At 48.9% G+C, this 17,484-nt stretch overlaps 2 protein-coding genes and 1 long non-coding RNA gene across 4 annotated transcripts in view; 1 reads left to right on the top strand and 2 right to left on the bottom strand.

Annotated features, from left to right (window-relative positions):
• The window catches only part of TRIT1 (tRNA isopentenyltransferase 1), a 55,208-nt gene extending 48,320 nt beyond the window's left edge, over positions 1 to 6,888 (bottom strand). The window contains exon 1 of the mRNA XM_044945207.2: positions 6,792 to 6,888. The gene's annotated coding sequence lies outside the window, so the exon portion shown is untranslated. The remainder of the gene's footprint in view (positions 1 to 6,791) is intronic.
• A 1,567-nt stretch (positions 6,889 to 8,455) lies between these two features.
• On the bottom strand, positions 8,456 to 15,394 carry MYCL (MYCL proto-oncogene, bHLH transcription factor). 2 transcript variants are annotated; one of them, XM_006061913.4, is made up of 3 exons: positions 14,912 to 15,167; positions 14,310 to 14,814; positions 8,456 to 11,327 (listed from the first exon to the last, which is right to left on the bottom strand). In XM_006061913.4, exons 2-3 carry the CDS (start codon positions 14,803 to 14,805, stop codon positions 10,729 to 10,731), a joined length of 1,095 nt encoding a protein of 364 aa, XP_006061975.1. In that variant the 5' UTR covers positions 14,806 to 14,814; positions 14,912 to 15,167; the 3' UTR covers positions 8,456 to 10,728. The 2 variants fall into 2 exon arrangements, with proteins under 2 accessions (XP_006061975.1, XP_006061974.1); XM_006061912.4 differs by lacking the exon at positions 14,912 to 15,167 and adding an exon at positions 15,174 to 15,394 and having other exon boundaries at positions 9,090 to 11,327.
• LOC123334157 lies at positions 11,274 to 12,456 on the top strand. The gene is made up of 3 exons (XR_006551971.1): positions 11,274 to 11,411; positions 11,982 to 12,067; positions 12,210 to 12,456. It is a non-coding gene; the product is annotated as an uncharacterized LOC123334157 (long non-coding RNA).
• Positions 15,395 to 17,484: the final 2,090 nt, after the last annotated feature.

The following is a 17,484-nucleotide window of genomic DNA, read 5'->3' as shown; positions in this document are numbered from 1 at the left end:
GCTTGGAGGATAATACTTCCTGCCTGCCCTTCTTTAAGTCCACAGTCTGCCACCTAACTGTCACTGCCTGTGTATGTGTATGCTCTATCCTAGGCCAGATATAGCCTGGGCAACATCTACATTGCCTTACCTTACCGTTAGGAAACTGAAATCAGTACGGGGGGTGGGATGGGCGCGGAAACGTGGCTGAAAAGGAGAAGTGCAAAAAGGTAGAGGGAAAATCTGGACAATGACCCAATTAAAAAAATTTTTTTTTTTAGAAAGAAAGGTAGGGAGAAGCCATTAGAGTGGAATGATCATTCAAAATGGAGCATCCAGAAAGTTTGAACTTTCTGGAGTTCTAGAGGATGCTACGACATTTACGACAGGAGGAGGAATGTGTCATGAAAGGCCTGAAGCATCTGTTTCTAAAGTAAGAGAAGAAAGTTGGTTCAAAGACAAACACTAGATTTTTGGTACAATCCAAAGTGCCAGAAATTCCCTGGTGGTTCAGTGTTTGGGACTCCATGCCTACACTGTCAGAACCCTGGGTTCAATCAGGGAACTAAGATCCTACAAGCCACATGGTGCAGCCATAAAATTTTACTGTAAATCACAATTAGGGGGACTTCCCTGGTGGGCTAGTGGCTGGGACAATCCACTCCCAATGCAGAGGGCTCAGCTTCATTCCCTGGCCAGGGAACTAGATCCCACATGCCATAACTAAGACCCAGCACAGGAAAAAAAAAAATCACAAATTAGGTATTTCCCCGGTGGTCCAGTGGTTAAGCAACTGCCTTTCAATGCAGGGGACGTGGGTTCAATCCCAGGTCAGGGACTAAGATCCCTCATGCCTCAGAGACCTTAGCCCATGTGCCACAACTACTGAGTCCATGTACTACAATCCAACACAGCTAAATAAAAAAATATTTTTTTAAATCACAAATTAAAAGATAAAGTGCTTTGCAGCCTGATCCCCATCCTAAATTTAAAAAAATGTTTCCTGCAGGGATGTTTCATGATGAACTTGGTGCCTGTATTTGTTTCCTCAGGCTAGCATAACAAATTACCACAAACTGGCTTAAAAACTGGCTGGCTTAGAACAACAGAAATATATTCTCTCATAGTTCTAGAGGCCAGGAGCCCAAAATCAAGGTATTGGTAGGGTCACACTCTGTGCTTCCCTCTAGTGAAGAATCCTTCCCTACCTCTTCTAGCTTCTGGTAGTTTTTGGAAATTCTTTATATTCCTTGGTTTTCAGCAGTGTGACTCTAATCCTGCCTGTCTCACTCTAAGATGACTGTAAGATGCCTGTGGCCATCTTCTCTGTTGTGGGTGTGTCTCTGTCCCCACCTCCCTCTCTAGGATCCTAGTCATTGGATTAGGGACCATCCTAATCCAATATGACCTCACCTTAATTTGATGATATTTGTAAAGACTCTATTTCCAAATAAGGTCACATTCACAGGCTCTGGATAGGCATGAGTTTAGTTGGGGGACAAAATACAACCCAGTACAGTGCCTGTGAGTAATTACAACACCCTCCATTGGTTTGGTGGATGTCTGTTTCCATTACTGTTTCCATTGGTGATTGGCCAGCTCAAATCTGGGAGCATCAGAGTGCTCAGAACAAGTGAGGGGAAGAGAGTGGAGTTCACCATGTTGTAGGATTTATGTTGTGTTATAGAGTTTTCTCCAAAGCACACCAGAAGAAGGAAACTTCTAGGACTCAGGGAGGTTGAGTGATTTGCCCAAACATCACATAGGTAGTAACCCCAAGTTCCTGTTCTCAAAAGGAGCTCACTTCCTGCCTTCCCATATTGCCAAGGGAGCCTACACATGCACAGGGATCCCCAAAGGCTGCAAAATCAGAGTAGGGAGGTGCAAAAGGAGAAAAGATGCAGAGCCATCAGAGGTCCTTTCTGTTTCTAATTTCATGGCTTCTTCAAGCCCCCTCCTCTGCTTCTCTGGCCCTTTCTCCTTCCCGTGACTTAGCACTGTGGGCCTTCATCAGCTTTGTATCTTGGTGAGTCTTAAATCTGTATCTTCATTTCAACCGCCTTTCCAAAGTTTTAATGTCACATTTCCAACTTCCTGTTGGGTGCTCTATTTTGAATGATCCCACCACCTCAAACTCAATTGTGTCCCAAACCACAATCGGTTTCTTTTCTTGACTTCCCTATTTCAAAGAATCACAGAGGATGTTTGTGGTAAAAGGATCCTTTTAGAAATCTAGTGCAACTCCTCTTGTTTTACAAAAATGAGACCACCTGGCCTGAAAATCAGACCAGATCCCTCCCCAGATTTCACATAACTTTCCCAATCCTCTCTTCCCCATAGCTATTCCCTTAGCTTAGAACACCTTCTTCCTCTTCATTTAGCCAAATACTACTGGGACTTATAGTTCCAGTTAAAGTCACAGTATCTCCAACAAGAACTCTCTTGATGACTCCAAAGTGCTCTCTTCCCCTTCTGAGGCTTGCAGCCCTTGTTTGAGACACATATTGACTTATTCTGTCAATATGTCTATATGATCATGTTTGCATGCTCATAAACTTCCATTAAAAGAAAAAAAAAAAAGCAGAGACATTACTTTGCCGACAAAGGTCCATCTAATCAAAGCTATGGTTTTTCCAGTAGTCATGCGTGGATGTGAGCTGGATCATAAAGAAAGCTGAGCACTGAAGAATTGATGCTTTTGAACTGTGCTGTTGGAGAATACTCTTGAGAGTCCCGTGGACTGCAAGGAGATCCAACCACTCAATCCTAAAGGAAACCAGTCCTGAATATTCATTGCAAGAACTGATGCTGAAGCTGATGCTCCAATGCTTTGTCCACCTGATGTGAAGAACTGACTCATTGGAAAAGACCCTGATACTGGGAAAGATTGAAGGCAGGAAGAGAAAGGGATGACAGAGGATGAGATGGTTGGATGGCATCACTGACTTGATAGACTTGAGTTTGAGCAAGCTCTGTGAGTTGGTGATGGACAGGGAGGCCTGGCATGCTGCAGTCCATGGGGTTGCAAAGAATCAAACATGACTGAGCAACTGAACTGAACTGAAACTTCGATAAGGAACCATCACTTCATATATCATTGTTCTTACTATGTGGCAGGAACTATTCTGAGCACTTACATACAGTAATTTATTTTTAATCTTTTCAACAGTCCTATGAGGTAAGTATTAATATTATATCCATTTTAGAGAAGGAAACTTCTAGGACTTGGAGAGGTTGAATGATTTGCCCAAATATCACGTAAGTAGTAACCCCAAGCCCCTGTTCTTAACCATTATACTATGCCATCTATAGCAACTTCTGTGAATATTTTTATATCTCCACAAGACCTGGCTCTAACCCCTTATTCCAATGTTTTTCTAAGTGTGACCACAGGATTCCATCTTCCTCCTTGCTTATCAGCAAGGTAGATTCTTGGCCCTGACCTACTACATCAAGGTTTTGGGGGTTTGTTTGTTGTTTAGTTGCTAAGTTGTGTTCAACTCTTTTGCAACCTCATAGACTGTACTAGTGGAGAAGGCAATGGCACCCCACTCCAGTACACTTGCCTGGAAAATCCCATGGATGGAGGAGCCTTCTGGGCTGCAGTCCATGGGGTTGCTGAGCGTCGGACACGACCGAGCGACTTCCCTTTCACTTTTCACTTTGATGCATTGGAGAAGGAAATGGCAACCCACTCCAGTGTTCTTGCTTGGAGAATCCCAGGGACGGGGGTGCCTGGTGGGCTGCCGTCTATGGGGTTGCACAGAGTCGGACATGACTGAAGCGACTTAGCAGCAGCAGCAGCAGCAGACCGTACTAGCTCACCAGACACCTCTGTCCATGGGAATTCCCAAGCAAGAATATTGGAGTGGGTTGTCATTTCCATCTCCAGATTCTTAAGACTCACCCAGGTGTGAGGATCACTGTCTGAACAAAAACACACATTAGAGGATTTAATGACTGAATGGAGTCATTGACTTCAGTTCAGTTTGAAGACACTGCAGTGCCCAGTAAGGACAAATGGAGGGCCCATATGTGCAACAGCGTCATGGACTCCCACCCCCTGCCTGCCATGGGGCATGGAATGCTGTGGACCAGTCAGACTCAGGTCTTTGCCCTTCTTCCCTTCTCTGCTCATCTCAGTCTCCCAAAATCCTGGCTACTCCTTCCGTGATGATTTATTGCCTCTTGAGGCATTAATACATCTACCCCAGATTATTTTAAGTACTCCTTCTGGGAAGATTTCTTATTTTACCAATCCCTTCTATCACCTTTTAAATATGACTAATTGGTGTTCTAGGTGGGGCTTGCTAAATGGTTTAAATAATACTAATCATTTACTAAGCACTTAGTATTGCTCACAAAAACCCTAAGAAGCAGGTGCTATGATTTATACTTGCTTTACAAATATGGAAATTGGGACTGGGAGAAGTTAATAATTTGTCCAAGGTCACAAAGCTGGAAAATGGAGAGCTTGATTTGGAACTGAGCTCTGTTGGTTGTGGGAGGTTACCTAACCATACTACTTCCCACAAGTTTAGAGGTGATTCAACAGTTACTTCTTGGGCACCAACTTGACCCCTGGCACTGAGTATTAATTGTTTAATAACTCACCTGATTGAAGACCTTAAGATCATATTTAGGTTTACTCACCAAAAGAATGGCAATCTTAAAACAGGCGCGTGCATGCTCAGTTGCTTCAGTCATGTGCAACTCTTTTCGACCCTATGCATTATAGCCCACCAGACTCCTCTGTCTATGGGATTCTCCAGGCCCGAATACTGTGGCAGGTTGCCATGCCCTCCTCCAGGGGATTTTCCCAACCCAAGGATGGACCCCTCATCTCCTGGGTCCTCTGCATTGCAGGCCTGGTGGCTCAGACGGTAAAGAATCTGCCTGCAATGCAGGAGATCCAGATTCGATCTCGATCCCCTGGAGAAGGGACTGGCTACCTACTCCAGTATTCTAGCCTGGAAAATCCCATGGACAGAGGAGCCTGGAGGTCTTCAGTCTGTGGGGTCCCAAAGAGTAGGACACCACTGAGGGACTAACACTTTCACTTTCCTTTTTTTACCCACTGAGCCACCTGGGAAGCCCAATCTTAATATGGTTGATCCCTTTAGCAGCAGTTCTAAATAAAGACATTAAGAGCTGTCCACCAAGCTTAAAGTAGAAATGTCCACACCCCCATGGAACTTTAGCTGACGTATTTAGAGACCTCCCCTTTACCCTCCCTAGTCACCCAGTCATCAGTCATCTCCCACTGGTTATCTTATCCTTCGAGTCCTCTTTCACACTCCCTATCACCTTCCAGATCAACAAAACCATCCCCACCCCCCACCTGCCCTCACCGCCTGCCCCTCCACCCTCTCCCGCCCCCACACCCATCCCTTCTCCTTCTAAAGTGCATATTCTGAAATATTCTGACTCCAGGGGCACTTAAGATAAATTCAGCATTTCTAAGATAGTTCAACCTGTCTCAGTCCCCCTAAAATAGCTACCAATAGGGGCAGGAGTTAAGCACTCCATTTAGCCTTTGATTGTCTAACAGAGCAGATGGCCTTTCTTTCCCATGCCACGTGTGTCTTCTCAGCTGTTCCTTATTATCTACGTCCACATCTTTGGGAGGGGTATGTAGTCCCTTAAGTGTACTATTCAGAGAAAAACCTAATTTGCAGAAAATTTTCTCCGAAATCCAGGAATAAACTCCTGGCTATTTTCAGACAAAGATAGAGGTGGGAGTCTGCAGAAGTGAGCTAGGAAGGAGCTTAAAATACTTCACATTCCAGAAACACCCTTTCTTCCCCCCAGGAGATGGCTTTATTCCCACTCCTTTCTCAGCAGTTTCAGACTCAAAGGAACTGAAGCTTAGAGTCAGGCAAGTCAGGCAGTCTGCCCTAGCTGTCTGGGCTCAGACAAATGACTTCAATGTCTCTGAGCTCCAATTTGCTCACCTGTGAAATGGGGCTGATACCATCCTTTCCTCCAGGTTACTGTGAGAATTAAGCTATGTAAAGCAACATTAGCATCAGCTTTAGGCCCCGTACCTAGGAGTTCTTAGGATTTTACTGAACACTCATGAATAAAGGGTCTAGTAAAGGGAGAGAAGCCCCTACAAATTTTCTTATTTCTTAACAAATGGCCTCGAAAGCAGAATGGGGACTTCCCTGCTGGTCCAGTGGTTAAGAGTCCATCTGCCAATGCAGGGCACATGGGTCTGATACCTAGAAGATCCCACATGCCTCGGGGCAACTAAGCCCATGCGCCACTGCTAGTGAGCCCGCACTCGGGAGCCCATGCGCTGCAACAAGAGGCCACCATAATGAGAAGCCCTCGTACTGCAACGAAGAGTAGACGCTGGTCGCGCAACTAGAGAAAGCCAGAGCACGGCTACAAAGATCCAGCACAGCGAAAAAAAAAAGATGTTACACTCAGTGGGAACAGAGCGACTATAACTAAAAGAGGGATATGGAGTTTTAAGGAAAGTATCCCAGTAATCCAAATCTGTTTTTATCAAACAGCTATTTATGCCCTGGCTTTGGGGACCTAGGGGTCATAGGGGTGGAGTGGGAAGTTTATCTGACAGAAGACAGGTTTTGGGATTTGGATTCTGATCTGTGACCTTGAGCAAGAAACCTGTCTGGGGGACTTTCTGGTGGTCCAGTGGTTAGGACTCCGTTCCACTGCAGGGGGCATGGGTTCCATCCTTGCTCAGGGAACTAAGGTCCCGCCAGCCACAAGGTGTGGCCCAAAAACAAAAACAAAAAAACTGTCTGGGCTCTAGTACCAAGTGGCGAATATTGCTTACTTACCAGGTTGTGATGAGAGTCACTTTGTAAATGTGAGGAATTTATAGTAGCTTTTGGACTCAGGCTTCGTAGGAATGCAGGTGGGCAATATCGACCCAGGTCTCAGCTGTAAGGCAGGATTACATGAGATACAGTGGCCTTCTCCTACTATGATGCTCATAGTTTTTCTGACCTGCACCCGTTTTCCTTTCCTAGTCCTAGAAGGGGCTTCTCTGGGGCAAGACGAAACTACTCAACCCACAAACGTGGCAGAGTGGCTGGTCACGGGCCATTTGCTCCACTTCATCCCAATAAGTAGCAGGCACAGTGGCCCCAAGGAGACAGTTCCAGCAAGCAGTTAAGTGATGAAATTCCCTACTTCCTCTACACATCGCATGATAACAAAAGAAGCTGATCATTATTATGTGGTGGTGAAGACCTCTGGCTCTAGAGATAGGCAGAGCTGGTTTCAAATCCCTTGAACTCATTTACTTGCTAGCTGTGTAACATTGGGCAGTTATGTTTCACTCTTAGAACCCTGGTTCCCTCTTCTGTAGTCCTGGCACATGATTGGTGTGGTCTAACATGTAGGAAGGAGCAAGGTGCTTAGATATAGGCAGTGCTCCATCAGGAATGGCTATTACTAAAGTCTCCCCTCTTGCATTTAGAGAGGTTTCTGAGAACTATGTTCCTGTATTAATCAAAGGAGAAAGAAAAAAAAATCACGTTATATCACCGATTCTCATAAAATTTTTAAAAAGACATCCTGCAAGGGAACTCCCTGGTTGCCCAGTGGTTAGGACTCTGTGCTTCTATTGCAGGCAGCTTGGGTTTGATCCCTGGTCAGAGAATCAAGATCCTGCCAGGCAGTGCATGCACGCATGCTCAGTCACTTCAATCATGTCCGACTTTTTGTGACCCTATAGACTGTAGCTCTCCAGGCTCCTCTGTCCATGCAGATTCTCCATGCAAGAATACTGGAGTGGGTTGCCATTTCCTTCTCCAGGGATCTTCCCAACCCAGGAATCGAACACGCATCTCTTATGTCTCCCGCACTGGCAGGCAGGTTCTTTTACCACTAGCACCACCTGGGAAGCCCACAAGGCGGTAGGCATGGTTAAAAAAAAAAAAAGGATTAAAATACCTATGGTAAGAAAAGTACCACCTGAAAAGATTTAAGGCTTTACAGTTTAAAAGCAGTTTAAAGTCTGGTGGTCTAGTGATTGAGACTCTGCACGGTCACTGCCAATGGCCCAGGTTCAATCCCTGGTAGGAGAACTAAGATCCCACAAGCCTTGCAGCTGAAAAAAAAAAAGTCTACATTTAATGCCTGCCAATCCCTGTGATAAGCTTCCCTCGTGGCTCAGTTGTAGGGAGTCTGCCTGCTAATGCAGGAGATGTGAGTTCAATCCCCTGGAGAAGGAAATGGCAACTCACTCCAGTATGCTTGCCTGGGAAATCTCATGGACAGAGGAGCCTGGCAAGCTATATAGTTCACAGGGTTGCAAAAGAGGTGGATGCGACTTAGCAACTAAATAGCAACAGTCCCTTGGGAAATAGCATTTATCCTCATCTTACAAGTAGGGAAACTAGGGCTTTCAGGTAAAGGTAAAAGGCACAGGATGAATTAATGGTGGAACACCAGGATTTCAAGCCTTCTAAAATACAAATTCAGCACTCTGGAATTCACAAGACAATTTTGTGTTTACTGAGTACTGAACTTACGTTGTTTAGACATGTTTGAAATGGCATTTCAGGAAACCAGGGTGGAGTGACCAGGTTAGCAACATGGTTAGAGATCATTTGTGACTACCCTAAAATACAGTGTCCCTTGGTTCTGGGGGACATGGTGGGCATAAGCTGCCCCCCACCCCCCCGCCTCTGACATATTTGAGAAATCTTTTATTAGAAGATGTCCCAGAAGGCAACATTTTAAAATCAGGCAATCAGTATTCACAACTAAATACAAAATTTCAGGTAAATCTACCTTTTAAAAATAAATCAGACTTTTGCAACAGGAGAATTGCCCCAGAGTTTTGTTTTTTTTTTTTTCCTTGTACAAAAACAATTAACACCACTTTGCAAAAGGCATACAAAAATACAGTATTAAAAAAAAGACTGCTCCCAGCATAATACCCAACAGCAGCTTATAAAACACAAGCTCTTCAGGTGAGACATCAATAACCTACATCCCACCTGTTCTCCAAAGACAGTTCCAGAAGTCAGTTGGCTCCCCAAAACCATGCTCCAGAAGCAGGGGGCTTTTTGCAAGTTCCACTGGGGTTCTCTGAGGCCAGGAAGCAACCTCAGGAACAGACCATCATGCATAACAGGTTTAGAAGTAGCAGCTGGCTTCCCAGAGCCACATATAGTACTCTAGAATTCTTCCCTCCCCCATTTTCAAACCCCCATCCAGTAGGCACCTGCTGCCCTGGGCGGAGTGCTGGAAGGGCCGATCTTTCTTCCAGGCTAGACTTAGGGGCTGCTGAGGTTGCCCACGTGACACTTGTTGGGTTAGGTGACTTTCTCAGCCCGGAGGCTGTGCCTGGAATCTACCTGGAGAGGCTGAGCCCAGTTGGGTAAAATCCATCATGGTCCACTGAGCAGAGCTCCTGGAAGCTTCTTAAAAACCCACCAGGAAGCTAATCCGCCTTCTGGAGCACTGGATGAGTCCCAGCGGCTCTCCCAGTAAGAACTGCAATAAGGCCCAGATTCTGGGAATGGGATTCTGACTCATGTCAGGCTGGCAGAGGGCCCAAGGGTGGCTAGAGGGACAGCAAGCTCCTTGGAGTTGCAAGAGAAGCACAGGTTTGTATGGTTCTAGCATCACCGACTCAATGGACATGAGTTTGAGTAAACTCCAGAAGTTGGTGATGGACAGGGAGGCCTGGCGTGCTGCAGTCCATGGGGTCACAAAGAGTCAGACATGACTGAGCGACTGAACTGAACTGAGTAGAACTTCAAACTTATCAGTCAGGGGTTGAGATGAGAGGGAGGTGGGAAAGAGGAAGTGGTACAGCTCTTCCCCTTCAGGTGCCTGACATCTGCTTTGAGAGGATTTCCAAGATGGAAAACACCTGGGCAGGGAACACATTCGCAGCCAGGACTCCAAACCTTCCCCCAGCCACAGGCTGGGACCCTTGCCCTGTGTCCTGGGGAAGTATTCTGACCTGTGGGAAACGGCCTTAGAGCCCATTGCATAACAAAAGTGGAAGGAAACCAAAAAAGTTCCTGGTGAGGATGGGATGGTCTCTGCCTTCAGAGGAAAGGGCCCGGAGGGCCTTGAGACAAAGAATCTAAGAGGCCAAGCGCTTTAAAAGTTCTCAAGATCGCAGCATGGAGAGTGGGAGGAGGGGTGTCACCTAACATGGGAATATATGTTAAAGGTTTCTGACTCCTCAGCTACTGTAAAGTGTCTGACAGTGAGGTAATGGTCCCTGTTGATCAAGTCTGCGAGCTCGTCTTCACTCAAGACAGCTCGTATGTCTCTTGGAAAAAGGAGCCTGGGGAGAGCATCCAGGCCCAGCTGTCCTAGCGTCACCCCAGAGACACCAGTGGGAGCATCCTTTCTCAGTCTAAGGCTCATCCGCAGTGTGAGATTTCATGCAGGCTGGAGCCCCCTGACAACGTCCACCACCTGTTGCATAGCATCTGTCAGGCTTTTCTTCAGAGCTAGTGAGCTCAACAGACCCCAAGTCTCCTCAGTGCTGCCTGCCTGAGAAGCCAAAGGTGCCAGAGAAGCCACTGCGCTCCCGCAAGTCAGGGCAGAGGGAGAGCCGGGTTGCAAGGTTTCCAAGAATGCGAGCCCTTCTTGTGTGTGCACCGGCTGCAATGCATTCTGGGAATCTATTGTCCAGGCCACCCCACCTGAACCGAAATGTGCAAATTCCTAAGGGGGAGAGGGGAGGTTAAAAAATAAACTTGGGTCTCTGTGAAGACAGAGCAGTCAGACTTTGGTCAGTTAGTAGCCACTGAGGTATGCGATTCTCTTCTGCAGCTGTTGCTGCCGACACCGGAGCTGCCTTTTCTCCGTAGCCATCCTCTTCTCAGCTCCCACTAGGGCTTGCAAGTATTCCAAGGCCTTGCTCAGGATCACTACTTTGGGGGCCTTGGAGCAGGTGGCCAGGGTAGGGACCTGATCCCTCAGGGCCAAGAACCTGGAACGGAGGTCATTCCGCCTTTTGCGCTCCAGGAAGTTATGGTTCTTCCTCTTGGTTACGTCCTCAGTGTCAGAACTGACAGGTTTGGGGTTGCAGGGCTGGGAAGGCTCGCTTTCTACAGGTGGGAGACTCACAATTTCTTCATCTGCCTCATCTTCCTTTTCTTCTGGTGCATCTCTCTCCAGACCGTCTTCACGGGGCCCTGGCTCTGGAGCCTCTCCTTGGGAGCAGCTTTCTGGAGGAAAACGGGCAGCATAGTTGTGCTGTTGTTGATGGATGGAGATGTGGAAGTGTTTCATGCAGGGGTCCAAAGGGTCTGCTCGCACCGTGATGGTGACTGGCTTCCGGACACCCAGGGACTGCCTCTTCTCCACTGTCACAACGTCAATTTCTTCACCCTCTGTCCGAGAAGAGAGATCAACAGAAGAAACACACCCCATGAGAAACACATACACAGACCCTATGCTGGAGTTTGGGAAAGGAGGTGACATCTTCCCAATTTTGATATAAACAAATTCAAGTGGGGAGAAAGACAACTGATTCAATTGTATCAAGGCTAAGGGTGGTGTGAAGGAAAGGAAGGGAAATAAGCAAGAAGGAAAATATTCTCCAATTTCTCTTTGCACAGCAAGGCTTAGATAAGAACAAAAGGCAGACCCAAGCCAACAGCCCCCAGTCTGCACAGGCTCTCCCCTCCCCCACTGACGGGATGGAGAAAAAGAGCTATCGGCCTGGGACAAAGTTTTAACTATAAAGATCTTCCCCAGTCGGGCTCTTTCATACCCCATCAGAATTGTAAATGAGGGGTCTGTGGGCAGAGCTGCCCTTTGTTCCAGCCCAGCACAGCCTGCACTTGGGAATTGTTACTTTTCACAAGTTATAAATCCTATTATTCCCCCACCTCTCTATTCTGCCATCCCTTTCAGCAGAAGAGTCAGAGAAGGGAGGGCTACAACCCATCCCTCCTCACCCACAGAGGGGAGGGAAAGGGTTTCCCTTAGGAGCATTTTGCTCCTGGGTTCAATGGGTTTCTAAAGTCATCCATCATTTATAGGTCGCCTGCCCCACCCACTTTCCTGGACCAGAAGAGGATTGGATTTGTAATCGCAGGTCGGCAGAAGCCGCAGGAACTTCACAAAGGTACAAAAGACCATTTCCAAGCTACCTGTTCTAGGGGGTCAGGAGTTGGGGGGCAGGAGTTGAGCGGCAAGGGAATGTCTTGATACAGGGGCCAAAACACTAGCAACACCTGGACATGCCTCTATCATTCCCTTACTCCAAGATCTCTTAGGTTACCCCAACCAGGAGAGGGACAATTAGGGGAGAACGTTACTGCTCCGCACTGTTTTGCAGCCTCCACAGAGAAGGCCACCTTTATGCATTTCAGCCTGACAACAGAAGAGCTCAGTTCTCAGCCTCTTTCGCAAATCACGAAGCTTGAGCCCCTTTGTCAGGAAGGCTTCCATTGTGTGGACAATCGCATTATTTCTCCATTAATAAAACCTGACCATTCAGCCCTCCTGGCCCCAAGACCTGTGATTGGCTGGCTGAGCTGAGTTTGGAATGCGGTCTTACTCAGCCCCGAGCCCCTATTGGCTGAGCTTTGCCGTCAGTCACTCTCCCCACCCCCCTCATTGTTTGCAATCTGTTGCATTTTGTTCTGGGCCATGTGGCCTGTGAGTGAACCAGGAGCTTGCAAACAGGTTCAGGGTAAAGGGCAGGTTAGAAAATGATTCAGGAGGCTTTCCCACATCCCAAACCTTTAATACTTCAGAGTTAAGCCCCATAGCTGGGGAAGGTTCTGCATAAGAAAAAAATAATGTGAGACACCATTCTCCTTTTCAGAGAGCATGTCTAACTCTACCCAGACAAGGACATGTCCTCAGCTGGATGATCAGGTCAAACTCCCTAACATGCAAAGGGAGAAACTGAGACCCAGGTCAGCCAAGTCCACACAGCACCTGTATAACACTCTGGATCTAAAACTAAGATCTCCAGATTCCCGAAACAATGCACTTTCCACTCTACCATAACAGCTTTTGTAAAGATACATCTTTATTGGTTTCTTGATCTCAAAGTTCCCATTCCAGCCATTAAACAAACAAGGTCTTGGTGTAAAAAGCAAGCAGGTTAAAAATGACCTTAACAAAAGCAAGCAGGTTAAAAGTGAACCGGGAAAAAAATTTTTGACTTTTAATTGTGTTTCCTTCCTTATGTTCACCATTAAGTGTATGACAACCTCCAAACCCATTCCCCAGTTCCCTCTAAATGGTCATGTAAATTATTCTTAAAAGCTACTTGAGTTTTCAGTCCTGATTTATCTGACACAAGCCTCAGTGTGCACCCTATAAAACACCCTCCCCAGTATTTCTCATGGGCACCTCGAAGAAGAGGTTAGGCTAAGAATGACATAGTCTGGTGGCACAGATGCAGCAGGCTGTGCTCAGTGAGATGTACACCTGCATTCAAGGATGGGGCAGGGGAGCCTGGAGCTCCATATCTGTGACCCCCAGCACTAACCCCAGAGCTTAGCACAAAGTAGAGGCCAGTGAACATTTGTTGAATACAAATGAAGCAGCTGAAAGCCCTCAGATGAATTGTTCCTAGAGAACACCTTCCCACCACAGGCCAGAGCAAAATGGTAAGATGTACCACTTCTCAGATAACCAATAAGTTCCTCTAAACACCAGAGAAGTGCCTGGTTGGGATGGAGGATTGAGCAAAAGAAGCTGGCTGGATGGCAGGAAGCTGGCGTTCACTTCTGGCGATTTCCTATTTCTAAGCCTCGGTTTTTCCATCTGTTAATGGGGAGCAGTCATTCCTCCACTACTGTCTCATGGATGATGGTGAGGATGAATACGTGGTAAGAGGTGGGGATGGAGGAGGAGCCATTATTGTCATTTTAAAATAAAGCAGGCAGGAGACCAGGTTTTTTAAAGGATGAAGGCTTTGGCTTTGCACAAAAGGCTTCTCAGCTTCTCTCCCCAAGGGAGTGAGTTTCCCAGAGAAAGAGACAGCAACAAAAAAAATTCAAGTCTGTTGTGACCCTTAAGGGACCCCTTCCAGCCTTCGGAGGGCAGAAATCCCCTATGGTCCAATCCCCGTATTGTTCTCCCTAAGCGCCAAGCCTCACCCTGTCTCCCTTGTCCCCTGGGGCTCCAATCATCATCAAAGGGACGCTGGCTCCCACGCCACTTCTTCAAACTGTTTACTAACACTCCCACGTGCCAGACAGACACCGCTGGGGGCTACACCGGCAGCTTCAGCCGAGGAAGAGGGAGGTGGCGGAAGGGCTTGCGCAGACCCAGTTGCCTGACCTCAGCGGCAGAGGTTTGGCCACCCATGGGGTGCCCCCTCTTGGATGACCCGGGGCGGTCCTTACCCGAGTCGCTTGGGCTCTCGGACCCCGAGCAGGCCTGGGTCTTGGGCTCGCCCAGTGGACAGGGGGCAGCGGGCGCCGGGTTGCCGGCTTCGAGGCTGGGAGCGCAGTCCGGGGCGGCGGGCGCCTTGGGCGGGTTCCCCCGGGGCGCGCCAGCGGCGAGCCGGTCGCTCACCGCTCTCTCCAGCCGTTCCCGGGCCGAAAAGCCGCTCCACATACAGTCTCGGCGGATGATGGAAGCGTAGTTCCTGCCCCAAGCTTTCGAGTGACCCCGGGATTCTGCATCGTCCCCGGCGCCCCCTCCGGGCCATGGCTCCAGAGGACCAATTCCGGGGGCCGCATCTCCGTCGCCGGGACCGGAGCTCCAGGGCGGCGACGTGGGGGGCGACGGCACAAGCTCGAATTTCTTCCAGATGTCCTCGCTGGGCGCCGTGGAGCGGTAGAAATCCTCTCCGCAGTCATAGTCGTAGAAATAGTGCTGGTACGAGTCGAAGTCCATGTCCGCTCCCTGCGGGAGGGAAGGGGGACGTGCTGACCCAGGTGCGGGCCCAGGGAGGGAAGCGTCCCCCGGCCCCCCAGTACAGCTGGCTGCCAGGCTCTCGTACCTCTCCAACCTCACGGCTTGGAGCCCGCGCCCTTCCCTAGCGTCCCGGGCAGCCCGGCCCCGGGTCAGCGTGCCTGGGGAAGCCGCTCACAGCACGCGGACTAGGCTGCAGGGAGCGAGTTCAAAGCAAACTTTGCCAGCGCCGCCCGAAGCGCAGCTCCGAGGGCCCGGCCGGGTCGGGCGGGGGCGTGCTGTGCCCAGAAGGCAGCCTGCAGCCCGTCTCCCGGGACTCGCGCCCGTTCCCAGGCTGCCCGTAGCCTCACCTCGCTCCCGCCACCGGCCACCTGGAGCGGACCGGCTCCCCGCCCGCTCGGGGCAGCGAAGCAGCCCGCACACTTGCACATGCGCGCCACCGAGTGCGAGGCCCGCACACAGGCGCTAGCCCCCCAGCGCGCGCTCCCGCCCCCGCTCGCGCACGGCGGCCCGGACGCTCCCGGGAGCGGCGCGGGAGCGCGAGATGCAGGCGCATTGTTTCCAGGCTGCCTTATATCTCGTCGCGCGCCCGCGGCTCAGGGACAGGGGGCGGGCCCTACGGGACCAGCCCCGCCCACGCCCCGCCTCCTCGGTCGACAGGTGGGGGCTGTGGAGTCCCAGGCCCATCAAATGAATTGCACAGTGGGGAGCGCGGAGCTGGCGGCGGGCTGATGCGGCCCGGCGGTCGCCCGGTGGGGTTGTGACTCTAGCGAGGCTCGGGAGGTCCTCTGGAGGCCGAACGAGAACGGAGCTCCTTGAAGACTCTGGGTTCAGGAAAACTGCTCCCTGTTCCGCGAGCCTACTTCCCCGAGCTCGTCCCGTTTAGTTCTGGTACATCTGGCCCTCGAGAGGTGAGGTAGTAGGGTGCAGCCGCACCTCCACCGCGCCACCTGGTGGTCCTCAGCCTTAAACCCCAGCCCTGTCCCCGGCACTGTCTTCCTCACCCTTGGGCCCCCCTTCATCAGCTTGGTGTTCCCAAACCTGGACGGACCTCAGCGAAGCAAGGTGGTGAAGATTCCGGAGCCTGAAATTTAAACTTTCTGAGCTTCAGTCTCATCTATAAAATGAAGGGATGGTAATACCTCACAGGACTGTTGTGAGGATTTAAGAAGATACAGTATCTAGGGAAGGGAACTAGGCCAGGAGAGGCAAGCAGAACAAACTTAGCCCCTGGTGTGGGTGATAAGGAGAATTTTCCCCCAAGAACAGATCAAGGCGATTCCCCTCCCTCAAACCACACACAAAACACTCTGTATGAGCTGTTCTAATACAGGAAAGAATGGGAATTTGGAGTCTGGAAACTTCATTCAAGCCTTTGTTTTGCTACTTGCTAGCTCTACAGTCTTCCGAGAAGGCAATGGCACCCCACTCCAGTACTTTTGCCTGGAAAATCCCATGGACGGAGGAGCCTGGTAGGCTGCAGTCCTTGGGGTCGCTAAGAGTCGGACACGACTGAGCGACTTCACTTTCACTTTTCCCTTTCATGCATTGGAGAAGGAAATGGCAACCCACTCCAGTGTTCTTGCCTGGAGAATCCCAGGGACAGGGAAGCCTGGTGGGCTGCCGTCTATGGGGTCGCAAAGAGTCGGACACGACTGAAGCGACTTAGCAGCAGCAGCAGCTCTACAGTCAAGTCCTTTGAAGCCTCTATTTACTTATCTGTAAAATGAGAACCTCGATTGTAGCTGTATCTCTGGCCAAGATGATGGACATATAAACCTTGTATCCTCTTCTATGCAGACTTCCTTCAGTAGAAGAGGAAAAGCTAAACTATGGGGTATTCTATTCAGACCAAGGAAAGTAACCTGGGGTAGCAGCCAATACATCTAGAATGCTCTAACTAGCCTTTAAGGTCTGGTCTACAAGCAGCAGCCCGATTACCTGCTGTCTTTCTCTCCCACCACTGTGGTCTAAGAACACCAAACTACTCACTGTTGAAATCCCAGCAGAGGGATGTGAGATGTGCAAGGAGTTCAGTGTGGTTGGAGCATGAGACACTAAGCATGAGTTGATATACAAGTTGACAGAAAAGGAAAGAAAGATGACAGCCTCAGTTTTACATATGTTAGCTAGAAGGTGCATGTGGACATCTTTGAAGGCAGCAACTAGTTCTTACTAGCTTTGCAATTTAAGTACATAAAACAGCTTGTGATTGAACTTACTAAGTGACTCAGCCAACCAGATTTTATTGAGCGAGCCTGCATGTCCTGCTTTGTGCTGAATGGAAGGCACAGATCAGAGAGGTTCCAGGTTGGTTGCAGCCCTGAGGCAGAGGGGTTGGAACTGTCTTTTGCGAACTTGTTCTCTGGTCTACAGATATCTGAAATGGTTGCTGTAATAGTCCAAGTTCTTGGTTACAAAAGACAGATACATTTAAGCAGAAAATCATTTTGCTGGGAAGATTTGGGGCATAGAATCCACGGGAGGCTGGGAATATGTGCTTGAGAAATGGATCTTCTTTCTCTATCAAGATGAGATTCATTACTCAACAGCCCCTCCCCATGGTTCATTGTAGTAGGTGATTTCTGGAGACAACTAGGATGTGTCCTCACCTCAAGAACTAGAATAGAGTAAATGGAGTTGTCTTCTGAGAGTTAGGCT

Source organism: Bubalus bubalis, chromosome 6 (genome assembly GCF_019923935.1).
Source record: "Bubalus bubalis isolate 160015118507 breed Murrah chromosome 6, NDDB_SH_1, whole genome shotgun sequence".
Taxonomy (NCBI): Eukaryota; Metazoa; Chordata; class Mammalia; order Artiodactyla; family Bovidae; genus Bubalus; species Bubalus bubalis.
Note: the sequence above shows the minus strand (reverse complement) of the source record. Positions and strands in the feature narration are given on the sequence as shown.